Raw genomic sequence first — 12535 nt, 5'->3', positions numbered from 1 at the left:
GAAATGTCAGGGGACTAAAACTCCATGGCTGTGCAGTCACTTCAGGCTCCATACAGCCCCAGGGGACAGCTTCATGGGTAGATCTAGCAACTACTGTGTCTCTGCCATTAAAATTCTGGTATTAATGACTCATCATCAGTACCCGCAGAGGAAACTGAGAGGAGGACAAGGAGATGGCCCCAAAGCAGGGTCAGCCGGCTCCGGATGCTGGAGATCCAAAGTTTGGGCCTTATGTCCTCAGCTGTGAGACCTTTGGCCAAAGCTCTGCTGCTTTGGTTTCCCTCTCTGGAATGTTTTTCCCATGAAGCTGACACTATGAGGGAAGCAAAGCCATTTGGTTCATTAGATGTTCAGTGTGAATCCCTTGTGGGCACTTAGTAGATGTTGAGTGAAAATTTGCTTAATAAATGAGAATGATGTGTGCATCTCCCTCCACCCAAATCACAGCACATAAGTAAATGTCGAATGAATGTTTCCCTACTGTTGGTCCTTGTGCTACTAGCACTTAAGATATTGTCCAGCACATGCAACATGTTCGTTGAGTGAATGTTTATGTGTGTAATCCTATTACATTATGCCCAGTAGTTAGTAGGGACTATAAAACACTGAGCTATTTTCTAGGTGCACATTATGTGCCAGGTGCTCTGAGCCTCCCCCCCCCCCCCCCGCCTCTCCTCTTATCTTCTTCTTGGGATTTGGTTCTCTCCAGAGTCCCAAGGGTGGCAGTTGCCATCTCATTGTTAGTTCAGCCAGAGGAGAGGTAGGGTCAGTGAGCTGCCAGGCTAAAGTTGGATGACAGATGAGAAGACTACCTGTCAATTTCTGAGCTGCCCCCAGGCTCCAAGTGAACACTGCATTACACTCTTGGTGCTGACTATTGATAAAAAAAAAAAAATGTCCCTCTGTGCTTCCAAATTAAGACGACATTTAACTGAGTGCTTGCTGGCTCGCCTGCTTCTTCATCTCCCAGGGGACAGAGCCCATCTTGGTGGAAACTGTTTTGAACATGCCCAAAGTCTCAGCTTTGACATCTTGGCTGATGTCAAGAAGTTTCTGTAACCTTCCTGTTCAGCACACCCAGTTCTGTCACCATATGCACTGTCTCATGCTCAGCCTGTTATTCGGAAAATGCTGGTGTCAGCGTGCTAGGAAGGGATATGTAGTGCAGGAGAGAGCACCAGCCTCACATTACTCTTCTCCTTTGACCAGAGAGCAGCTCTTCCCAAGAGTTCTCTGTGCTACACAGGGACAGAGCTAGAGGACTGCCATGGTCCTGAATTTTATTTAGGTCAGAGACCCCTTTGGGAATGTGATAAAAGCACTCACTCTTTCCCAAAGAAAAACATGTCCTCTTGATTTTGCATGCAACTCAGCAGGTTTATAGATCCATAAGCCCCACAGCGGACCAGGTTAAAAGTCTTTCACATATTAGAACACTAACCTAAATCTCAGATCCAGAACCTGGCTTGGACACAAGCCTGCCATATAAACTCAGGCAAGTCACTTCTATGTCTTTCTATATCCTTGGCTACAAAATGAAAGCACTGAAGTTCAGATTTCCTGTGACTGTAACAGCCTATGTTGGTGGCATTTTAGACAGTGCTTTAGATCAGTGCTACATAACCTTTTATAGGCCACATATTCCTTTGGGAATTTGGTGAGAATTTTCTGTTTTCTGCCTTGGAAATGCCTAGACCGAAAGTTTTGCCTGGTATTCGGGGACTTACTGGTTTTAGGCATTAGTATTAGTCCAGTGTATTCAAGACTCAGTCGCAGCCATGATTTCAAATTCCTTAGGCCGTCTCTCCTTTCTCTTAACCCTCCCAACATTATTTCTTCCCTATAAATCCACTAGTACCTGGTGTGCGGGGGATGTACACATGATCTACGTTTGTGCTCTACCTTCCAGACTTTGAATGTATAGAACTACTTTTTCATAATATAGTTCTGCCTGGAGCTCCAATATAGATAAGGGGGACTCTTGTCTTTATTGTTTTATCTAAAGTGTTTGTTTACCTATCCATTCATTCATACATCATTCAACAAGTAATCAAGAGTCACTCTGTGCCAGACACATGATTGGATAAGCTGGAGCCGCTGCCTGCTTAATTTTCCTGGCCCTTCTCCCTGACCTGCAAAACACAGCATCTCTGAGAACCTGCCTGAAAATCACAAATCTTGGAAGGAGAGCATGCTGATCTTTGAGTGAGGGGATCAGAGACCTAGATATCCCTGAAGTGCTTAATGTTTGGGAGCATCATCTTCCTTGACTGTAAAACGGAATAGTAATGCAACACTACACTCCAAATACACACGATTCTCCTTATCCCCAGTTGGGAACATGATTGGCCCATTTCTATGGACAATAGACTTGAGCCTTAAGCTCCACTAAGCAAAAGGAGGAACCAATAGAACTTTTGCTTTCAGTGTTTAGAACCACAAGTTATGGTAAACTAGCAGTGATTGCTTGGAAATTTCCAGGAAGAGTTTAAAGATGAGACTTAGGAAATACTTGCTGTGCCTTCACTCTTCCCTCCCCCCAATGGCTGCTCTCCAGTGTTGATTTTATAGACCCAAATTCACCTGCTGCCCTCTGGTGCCTGAGCTCAAAGTCCTGAGCCTGCAATGATGGAGGGTTACTGGCTGAGAGTAGGTAAGAAGACTTATTTACACTTATGCCACTCAAATCAGGGCAAGTTGCTTTCACCCTGTGCTTATACAATGTAGAGTTGTATAGTTCTGGATGAGTTTACACATATCCCTTTCCACAGCTCCTGGTAGGGTGCTCTGCAAGTCTTTACCTCAGGGACTTCCCTTTTCTGTTCCTTGGTTGCTGTTCTAGTGCCAAGATTGAGAACATGAGTTTTGGTGTTGTACTAGCCCAGGCTCAATTCCTGCCTTGATCCTGGGAAAGACACTCAACTTTTCCAAGCCTGGTATCTTTGTGAGATGGAGGATAATATCTCTTCAGGTTTGTGGGAAAATCAAATTAGGTCCTATTGTAAAGCCTGGTGCCTGATTCATATAAATTCTCTAGTATAGTCCTGCTGTTCTTAGTTCTAATTTTCCAGATTATTTGATAACAGTGGAGTGAGGTCAAGCGCACATGTACCTGTCACTGCACCACTGCCTCACCTCTGAGTCTCAGCAGGACTGTTGCCAGGATTAGATGCAGTCCTTTTCCCCTTCTCGCCTGAGATGAATGCAAACAGGAGAATGAACTGCAGCTTTTCCTTTATTAGTAGCTCAGAGCGCATTACCTTGGTACCCCAGGCTCCAGCCTCGGCCTCCAGTCTCCAACAAGGCTGCCTTCCCTGCTTGTGACACTTGGTGGCATCTGTTCAGCCTAAGGACAGACTTTGTCCCGCCACGTGTTTTTCCAGCAAACACCTCAGTCACCAACTGTCCCAGTCTTAAAAAAAAAAAAAAAAGCTTACAGGTAGAACCTCTTTCTAGGGGCTGCTTGGGTCAGCCTCCTCTGTGGGTGCAGCATCAGTTACCCTAAATTTCTGGGGCCTCCTCTGGTTGACGAGTTTTACTAACCAGAGCTCATTTCTTCCCATCCTTAGGGTCTGTGGCTCCCTAACATCAACCAGGCCACCTGGTTCTTGGGTCCAAAAGCCTCCAAGGTGTGTTCACAGGTTTCTGCCGTGTGCTCTCAGTCGGTTTTCCCACCGGGCCCCTCCACGCCTGCAGCCCCGCCGGTGGCCAGGCCTAGACTGAGGGTCCTCCCGCACACGGAGAGTCTCCGCAGGGCCTCGGAGGCCGCCTCCATGGGCACACCCGAGCGCTGCTCCAGAAGCATCTCCAACAGCGAGCTCATCTCTGAGAGGAAGGTGCTGGCCAGCCTCGTGCCCGCTGGGCTCAGCTCTGGCCCGGCCTTGCCAAATGTCTGGAAGGTTCTTGGCTCCTCCAAGGCCTCTGCATCCGGGGAGCACACATTATCTCGGTAGTTGGTGGTGAGAGGCAAGGACAGCCTTGCCATCCAGGCTGGGTCAGGGGCACTCAGCCTGTCCAGGGCCAGACCTGCAGGGGGAGGAGGGGACATGGTGAGGGGCAGGAGGTTGGGGGGGGGGAGGCACTGAGAAGGGCTAGGGCAGTGGACAAAGGAGGGAAGGGAAATGGCAGGGGCAGACAGGGTGGCCAGAGGGGGATAGGAAGGAAGAGGCCCTGACAGGGAAGCTCTAGGCAGGAAGGCTGTGTGCTGAAGCACGTGGGGAGGAGGAGGAAGAGAACCTAGAGTTAGAAGTCAGCCTGTGTCTAAAGAATGTCCCTGCGGTTGGCATGTTTCAGGTCCAAGTGTCTTCTATTCTGTGCATCCAGGATTTTCACTCCTCAGGGAGGCTTCCCTAAGGGCACCACCAGCTGAAGGGGCCAGGGTGGCAGGGAATTTCTATTCTTAGGCCAGGCTGAGTTCCAGTTCTCTTCATATTCATCTAACAGTGACCTCTTATTTTAACTTTTATAGTTTAATTGATTAATTTCTTTGTTGTGTGTGTGTATGTGCACATGTGCACATGCACACACAAGCACAAATGCACACACAAGTGCACACTAGTTCTGGAGTTTCAACTCAGGGCTTGGATACTGTCCCTTAGCTTTTTGGCTCAAGGCAGACTCTCTACTACTTAAGCTCCTTCCCACTTTTTGCTGGCTAGTTGGAGATAAGAGTCTCACAGTTTTTTCTGCACAGACTGGCTTTTGAACCTGGATCCTCAGATCTCAACCTTCTGAATAGCTAGAATTACAGACATGAACCACCAGCATCCAGTTTAACAGTAGTCTCTTATTAGGGACATACATGCCAAGCAATTTACATTAACTATCTCACCTAACTTTATACAGACTTTGAGACCAACAGCCTTATCTCCAAGTTAAAGATAAGGAAATGGAACCTAAAAGAAGTCATAGTTGCTAGGCTACTTGAACCCAGATTTGCCCATAGGTCTGATGCCTATAAAGTTCTTGGGACTGTGTCATCCTACTCACTCTCTGAAGAGCTGGCTCTTCCTGCCCCAGCACACTTAAGTGCCCACCTCTGGAATTCCCAAGCTAGCCAATGTCTGCATGGTTACAACCTGGCTCCAGCTTCAACTCTCTTCACACCTTTGCTCCTCTAGCTCTAGGAACCCCAGCCTAGCTAAAGCCAGAAAGGAAAGGAGCAGAGGAGGCAGTGACAACAAAACCTAGTGGCTGGGAATTAAAAAAATTTCCTAGATTATCAGTGCTATCATCAAAACTTCTTTTCCCATTTCTTCTCCAGAAAAATATTGTCTCAAAAAACTAGGTCCAGCCCTGATGGCAAAGGCCAAGCCAGAGGAAATTTTTTAATTTCTATTTTATTTGTCGGTCGTGGGGCTTGAACTCTGGCCTTGGGCACTGACCTGAGTGCTTCAGCTCAAGGCGAGCAATCTACCACTTGAGCCACAGCACCACTTCCAGTTTCCTGGTGGTTAATTGGAGATAAGTGGCTCACGCCTGTAATCCTAGCTACTCAGGAGGCTGAGATCTGAAGATCACAGTTCAAAAGCCAGCCTGGGTAGGAAAATTTATTGGAGACTCTTACCTCCAATAAACCACTAGAAAACTGGAAGTGGCGCTACAGCTCAAGTGGTAGAGTGCTCGCCTTCAGCCTTGAGCTGAAGAGCTGAGGGACAGCATTCAGGCCGAGTTCAAGCCTCATGACCAACAACAACAACAAAAAAAGTCTCACAGACTTTCCTGCATGGGCTGGTTTTGAACCATGATCCTCAGAGCTCAGCCTCCTGAGTAGCTAGGATTACAGGTGTGAACCATCAGTGCCTGGCCAGAGGTAATTTTTTTAAAAAAGGTGTAAGTCTCCTGGTTAAGAAACAAGAGTGTCTTAAAAATAAGAGAATATATTAACTTTAATAGTATGTAATGTTTTCTTCAGGTGAGGGCCTTTAAAATCTATTCAAGAATAAAAGACTGGAAGGGCAAAATGTTAACCAAAATTACTCCTGGGCAAAGATGACTTATTCTCTTTTTATTTGTTTATGGTTTTTCTACATTAACCAAATCGTATTTGGGCAAATTGAAACACTTATGCCAAAGTACAGGTAATATTTTTTTTTATATTGGTGAATCATCTCCTGATACTTGTCTTCGTTTCTGGGCTGTACAAGCTGTAAGACAGGATTAGGCCACTGCCCTACTGGATCCTGGGTCTGGCCTCATTCCTGGGACTTAGTGTCTATGGAGTGATTAATGAACATAAGTATTGAACCTTGACATTTGGGAACTGTAAATGTTAGATCCTTGAGGCAGTAAGATCCAGAACTCTTGGTGGTATAGAATAAGACTTTTCCTCAAGGGTCAGCTTTACAACTGAAAAAGAAATCACTGGGATGTATGAAAATGCCTGAGAAGCGAGGGTGAATCTGCTCTGCACTACCACCAGATCCAGCTACAGTAGTCATTGGTTTAACTTGCCCACATTATCTCTTAGAAGCAGTGTGACCTTGGGAAAATGGCTGAACCTCAGTGAGTCTCCTTTTCCTAAGTGTGAAAATTCAATGAGCTTACACAATCACAAAAATATTGTCAGCACCATATCCTCAAGTGTTGGGCATAGCAGCCCCTGGGACAGTCCAGCCCTTCAAGTAGCAAAGGCTTTCCTAGACCTTCTAACTTCCTCCCCCCACACCCCCATCATGTCCCCCGTGCACTCTGTGGCATTGGGGCACTAAACCCACAAGTTCCAGCCAAGGATGGCCAATGGAGACTGAATCCAAACCTGTCTCCATTGTCTCCACCAATCCTGTGTGCATATTAAGTCCTTAAAATATGGCAGGCATGACTGAGCAATTGAATAGTTCATTTAATTTTAATTCATTTACATTTAAATGGCCACATGTGGCCAGTGGCTACCATATTGAATAGCACAACTCTAAAATTTAGAGCTATGATGTCTGTGTTAATAACTATCAGTTGCATAACCTTGGGCAAATTATTAAAACACCCTTGACCCTCAGTGGTTCTTTTCTTTTTTTTTCTTTTGTGAAATGGGGATAATGAATAGCCTACTCTCTTAAAGTTTTTTTCATGAGGAACTTAGGACAAGGAGTAGCACATAAAAAGTGTTCAGTAAGTATTATCATGTTATGTTTTTTGGAGTTTTTTTAATCAAGGAAAGAAAGGGCAGTCCTTGAGATGCCTTTGTCATATTTGCAGCCAGATGGAGCACATGAGAAATAGATTGATTACAGAAACAGAGGACCACAGTGTAGGGATAGTCAGACACAGGGTATGTTACCAAGAGGAGGTTGAACATTGTCCTTTATGTGTGTAAGGTGTATGTGGGAAGGTGAGGGGGGATGTTCCTGTAGTTATCAGAATCTTGAATTAAAGTTTACATTATGGATTTATTGGGAAAATGGATTGTTTCTTTACCAAAACCATTTTTTGATTCAATTAAAAGGGTTAGCACATTAAAAAGTTGACTAAATTCTCATGGTGAAAGGATATTTAAACACACTGAAAAATACTGCTGTTTACTAGTTGAGACTAATCCAGTTTTAGGGCTGGAAGGGGTGGCTTAAGTGGTAGAGTGCCTACCTTGTTGCCTACACAAGGTCCTTCAAACCCTAGCATCATCAAAACAACCCAAGTTTAGGTTTTCCTTCAATCACTGATGAACTGGATGACTCTTCACAGGTTGCTTTTCCTCTCTGACCCTCATCTGTAAGTTGGAACTAACTATGCATCGCAGAGGACTGTTTATAGGCTTACCTGAAATAATGTGTATAATAATACCTGGCATATTCCAAGAACGCAATAATTGCTCACTATTCTTATGATGTTTAAAATTAATAAAGGAGAAACCTGGTCTTTGAACAAAGGGATACTCTCTGCAGCTCAGTGGGAGGTAAAATGTCAATGATGTTCCTCCCTAGAAATAAAATAGCTATCTCCCTAATTAATGCTAATTTTGTTACATATGGGGAAAAACAAATTGATAAGAAATTTCCTTTTACTCTTTAAAGAGAAAAGAAAAGAAACAGAAGTTGTTTCCTTGCAATAGGCTAGAGCATAACTGAAGCCTGGACACACAGGGAACCATGAGGATAGAGGTAGCATTGGGATGGCCCTGGGGAGTCCCTACCTGTGTGTGGGTCCAGCAGGCTGGACAGCTCTTCTTCTAGCAATCGCTTCACAGAGAGGTCTTCTTCAGGGTCTAAGGGCCCTTCCTCTGGGTCTGGTTCGGCCTGGATGACAGACTTGGCACCTGAGCCATCAGTGTCGAGGACTGTACTTCTGCAGAGGAGACAACCAGTTCACTTGTCAGGAATTCCCACAGGGCTTTGTCCATTTCACACCAGCATTCATTCATCTGTGTAGGGGACTTGTAGGTACAGAGCCTGGCCTTTTAACTCAGAGCAGCCTGGGTTCTGTGTTCAAAGCCTTCCTGCTTATGCTGTTTCCTTATTTGTGAAATGGGAATAACAAAGGATGCTCATGACATGAGATGTTGTAGGCAGAGCTTAGCATAAGGGCCTGGAACCTTCCTTCCTTGATGATATGGCTCACCATTGGCCCTCCCTTGTTTTTCAAGATACAGAACCAATGCACTAGCCAAGCCGGGATATTTGTCTTTCTCATTTCTTATCCTCCTGCCAAGTGCTCAGAATATGACTTTTCTGAGGTACTTACATGAGCCATACCTCCAGATCTTGTGTGTGTGTGTGTGTGTGTGCCAGTCCTAGGGCTTGAACTCTGGGCTTGGGCACTGTCCATAACCTCTTGCTCCAGGCTAGCACTCTACCACTTGAGCCACACCTCCACTTTTAGCTTTTTGGGGCGGTTAATTGGAGATAAGAGTCTCACAGACTTTCTAGCCTGGCTTCAAATTGTGATCCTCAGATCTCAGCCTCCTGAGTGGCAAGGATGATAGATGTGAGCCACTTGGCTTCCAGTTCTGGCTTGTTGGTTAATTAGAGCTGAGAATCTCAAGAATTTGTCTATTGGGGCTGGCTTTAACCAAAATTTTTTGAGTAGCGAGGATTATAGGCTCAAACCATCAGCACCCAGATCCCTGAGAGTCTTTAAGGCTTAGAAGTCCTTTCTCCTACAGGTTTCTCTCTCTTGCTATTTAGAGATCAGTAGGCTGGTGGTAAGTTGGAGGGAGATAAAGATAATGATCAGTGTTTACTGATCAATGGAAGAATCAGGCCCAGAGCTGTGCAAGATACTCTTTTTCTCTCAATGGGACCTTTTCATGCCTTTAAAGGGTTCTCTGTCTCTCTTCCCCATTTTACAAAGGAGAAAAACTCGACAAAGATTTGCAGATTGCCCAAGGACCCTATGGATTAAGTAGTAAGAGTTCAACCCTCAGGGGAATGTGTGTGCTATTAGCACTCAGAAACATGCACCAAAATGAAGGCCTCAGAAGCTAGCTTTCTGCCTATTCTCTAGTTTTTAACCTATCATACATACCCTTATCTCTCTCTGTCTCTGTCTCTCTCAAGCACACCCACACCCACACCCTCCCCCCATCCTCCCCCCCACACCATCCTCCTTCTAGACGAGTTGTAGAAACTAGAATCCCTCTTTCCCAAAGAAGGTTCATAGAAATTAGAATTCCTTTTCTCCAAAACCAGCCATAAAACCTGAACATATTTAATTTCTTTCACTTTTTTTTAAAAGTACTTTTTTAAGGTACTTTTGGGATCTTGGGCAAGGCTGGTACTCAATCACTTAAGCCATAACCCCAACCCTGTTTTTTTGCTGGCTATTTCAGAGATAGAATCCAGTGAACTTGGCTGCCCAGGCTGACCTCAAAGCACAGTCTTCCAGATTTTAGCATCCTGAGTAGCGAGGATTACAGGTTATGAGCCACCAGCACTTAGCTCAAAAAACACTACTAATAATTTGTTTTCCCTTTTTTTTTTTGGATGATACTGGAGTTTGAACTCAGGTCCTTCTGCTTACTAAGCAGGGTCTGGAGTTTGAACTCAGATCCTTCCTTCATGCTTACTAAGCAGGTACTCTCACTACTTAGCCATACTTCCACCTCCCTTTCTAGTAAGCGTTGGTCATAAGGAAATTTTCTGACCTAACCTGATTTTAGGTCATAAGATCTCCATTCCAAAAGAGATCTTGCCCCATATCTGGAAGAAAGGAACGCTGCATAGAAAGGTCAAGAAGAATCTGAACAGGACTTGCTAAGTGAGTTTTTCCCCCAAAGTATTTCTGTTAGTTCAGACCTCTTTGTGTGCCATCTTATCCACATTGAACCTAAACATAAAAACAAGTAGTTTCCTCTGGTCTTTGGGTCTTCTATCTGAAAGTTTCTGTGTCACATAAAGCTATGATCAATTAAGTTTGTTATTACTGGGCACTGGTGGCTCACTTCTATAATTCTAGCTACTCAGGAGGCTGCGATTTGAGGATCATGGTTTGAAGCCAACCCAGGCAGGAAAGTCCATGAGACTCTTATCTCCAATTAAGCACCAGAAAGCCAGAAATGGTGCCATGATTCAAAGTGGTAGAGCACTAACTTGAACCAAAAAACAAAGCTCAGGGACAGCACCCAGGCTCTGAGTTCAAGCCACATGACCAACAACAACAAAAAAGTTTATTATGACTTTGTTCCTGTTTATTTCAGCAAAAGCAAATATGGAACCTTGAGAGAGAAATGTTGAGCTTCCCTATAGAACACACCCTGTTCTATACCACCTCTCACCAACCTTACAAAAGAGAAGCTGCAAGTTGTCAGCTCCAGAACACCAATCTAGGAGAGTCAGGAGCTCTGAGAGCTAGTCCCAGCTGGGTGACCTTGAGCAAAGTCATGTTATGGAGAAAGGACAGAACAATGCACATATACCTCCTGCATACCAGGCTCCTGGGCTATGATCTTAGAAGATGTTGACTCATTAAATCCTAACACAATGATGGCAACATTGCAATGGCAGTGTTATGACTTCCATTTTAATTCAGAATCTGAGTTCCTGAGAGAACATCTAAGTTGTTCACTGTTGTTCATAGCTGGTTGGAGCCTCATTTTCTCCATGTATATCCAGAATTTGATTAGATGCCCTTTTGAGGGCTCATGTGTAGCAGGGAATAGAGTTAAGTGTCCTCTTGAAGTCTCCTCAATTCTAGAACCACCCAAAATGCCACCCTGACAGATCTGTGTCCTTATATATTATGTTTATGGGTCAAGAGAAAGAAAGGTGAAAGGTACAGATTGAAAGGCGATTTACAGCACCTCTGTAATCAGGGGACAGATAGAGCTCTGGGATGAAGTCATTTCCTTAGTCATTCTGGGTCCTGTAAATACCATAAATATAGCCACCCCCGGACAGAGCCTCCCTCTCAGGGTGGGGGATGGATGCTGTCTGCTGCACTCACTGGGGACCAGTGTCTAGGGTGTGCTCACTCATTCTCTCCTCCCCTCACTGAGGGGACAGCCTGTAGGGCCCTGGAGAAGACCGTGGGGGGGGGGAGGGAATCCTTGCTGCTTACCTGACGCCGGCTGGCTTGGCCAAGTACTTATTTCCCCGGTGGTTTGGTTTGGGCTGGAATTGGCCCTGGTGCAGCAAGGACAGCAGCTGGGAGATTTGCTACAAGACAGGAAAAATCTGTTGACTCCACACAATTCCGGCCCAGCACACTTCCTCGCCGGATGTTTCTCTCAATGCCGGTGCTTTCTTTTTATAGTCTTTCCTTTGCCTTCAGATGTTTGTGTGTGATCCACTGGGGGATGGTCCCTTGTGATGGAGACAGGGACCTGGTTGAGGGGAGGCGGCTTCCCTGTTTTGTCACCCCTGTCCCCAAGTGTCTGAGGAAGAGCATGAAAACCCATGAGCCCATCCCCTCAAGTTCATCCCCTCCAGCCCCAAGTGATCTGCTCCTGGTCTTGTAGGGCAGGGTGAAAAAGGAATTTCCTGATCCTACAGTCATTATTATTTTGATAAGGATTGCCTTCTCCTTTTAGCAATATTCAGACAGTCTGGCCAATTTGGGTGGGCTAGATATAAGACTGCATTGTAGAGAAGGTGATGGTGTCACTTGTTCATTCATTCACCCTTGCTTTCAACCAGCAAGCTTATAACAAATTGCTTGCTTGTGCTGGGTATGGCACTTGCTGTGGGACTAGGAGTGAGAAGGAGAACTTTCTCAGCTCATGGATTATCAGGAAGGCTGGGAAGAGTGGTTTGACAGAAAGACTACATCTGAGTGTTCCTCAAACTCTTCCTATTGACCCCATCCTCAGAGAGGTGCTGGCATCCGAGGATGGAGTCAATAGGAAGTAAGGTCTCCAACCCAGTTCAAGCAGGAAGATATTGAAAAATCTCTTTATTTACTTAATTTTATTTTTTTTGTTTGTGCCAGAACTGGAGCTTGAATGCAGGGCCTGGACACTATCCCTTAGCTTTTTTTGCTCAAGGCAAGTATTCTACTACTTGAACCACATTTCTGTGTGTGTGTGTGTGTGTGTGTGTGTGTGTGTGTGTGTGTGTGTGTGTGTGTGTGTGTGTGTGTGTGTGTGTGTGTGTGTGTGTGTGTGTGT

General features: G+C 45.1%; 1 protein-coding gene across 1 annotated transcript in view; it reads right to left on the bottom strand.

Moving 5' to 3' along the window:
* Positions 1-3229: 3229 nt before the first annotated feature.
* Positions 3230-12535, bottom strand: part of Pcdh12 (protocadherin 12) — a 15526-nt gene continuing 6220 nt past the window's right edge. Inside the window, exons 2-4 of the mRNA XM_013020275.1 lie at positions 11488-11585; positions 8126-8277; positions 3230-4026 (exon numbers count right to left, since the gene is read on the bottom strand). Of these exons, the coding sequence (XP_012875729.1) occupies positions 3659-4026; positions 8126-8277; positions 11488-11585 (618 nt within the window). The 3' untranslated portion in view covers positions 3230-3658. The remainder of the gene's footprint in view (positions 4027-8125; positions 8278-11487; positions 11586-12535) is intronic.

The sequence above is a fragment of the Dipodomys ordii genome, unplaced genomic scaffold, assembly GCF_000151885.1.
Source record: "Dipodomys ordii isolate 6190 unplaced genomic scaffold, Dord_2.0 Scaffold50, whole genome shotgun sequence".
NCBI classification, from domain to species: Eukaryota; Metazoa; Chordata; class Mammalia; order Rodentia; family Heteromyidae; genus Dipodomys; species Dipodomys ordii.
Note: the sequence above shows the minus strand (reverse complement) of the source record. Positions and strands in the feature narration are given on the sequence as shown.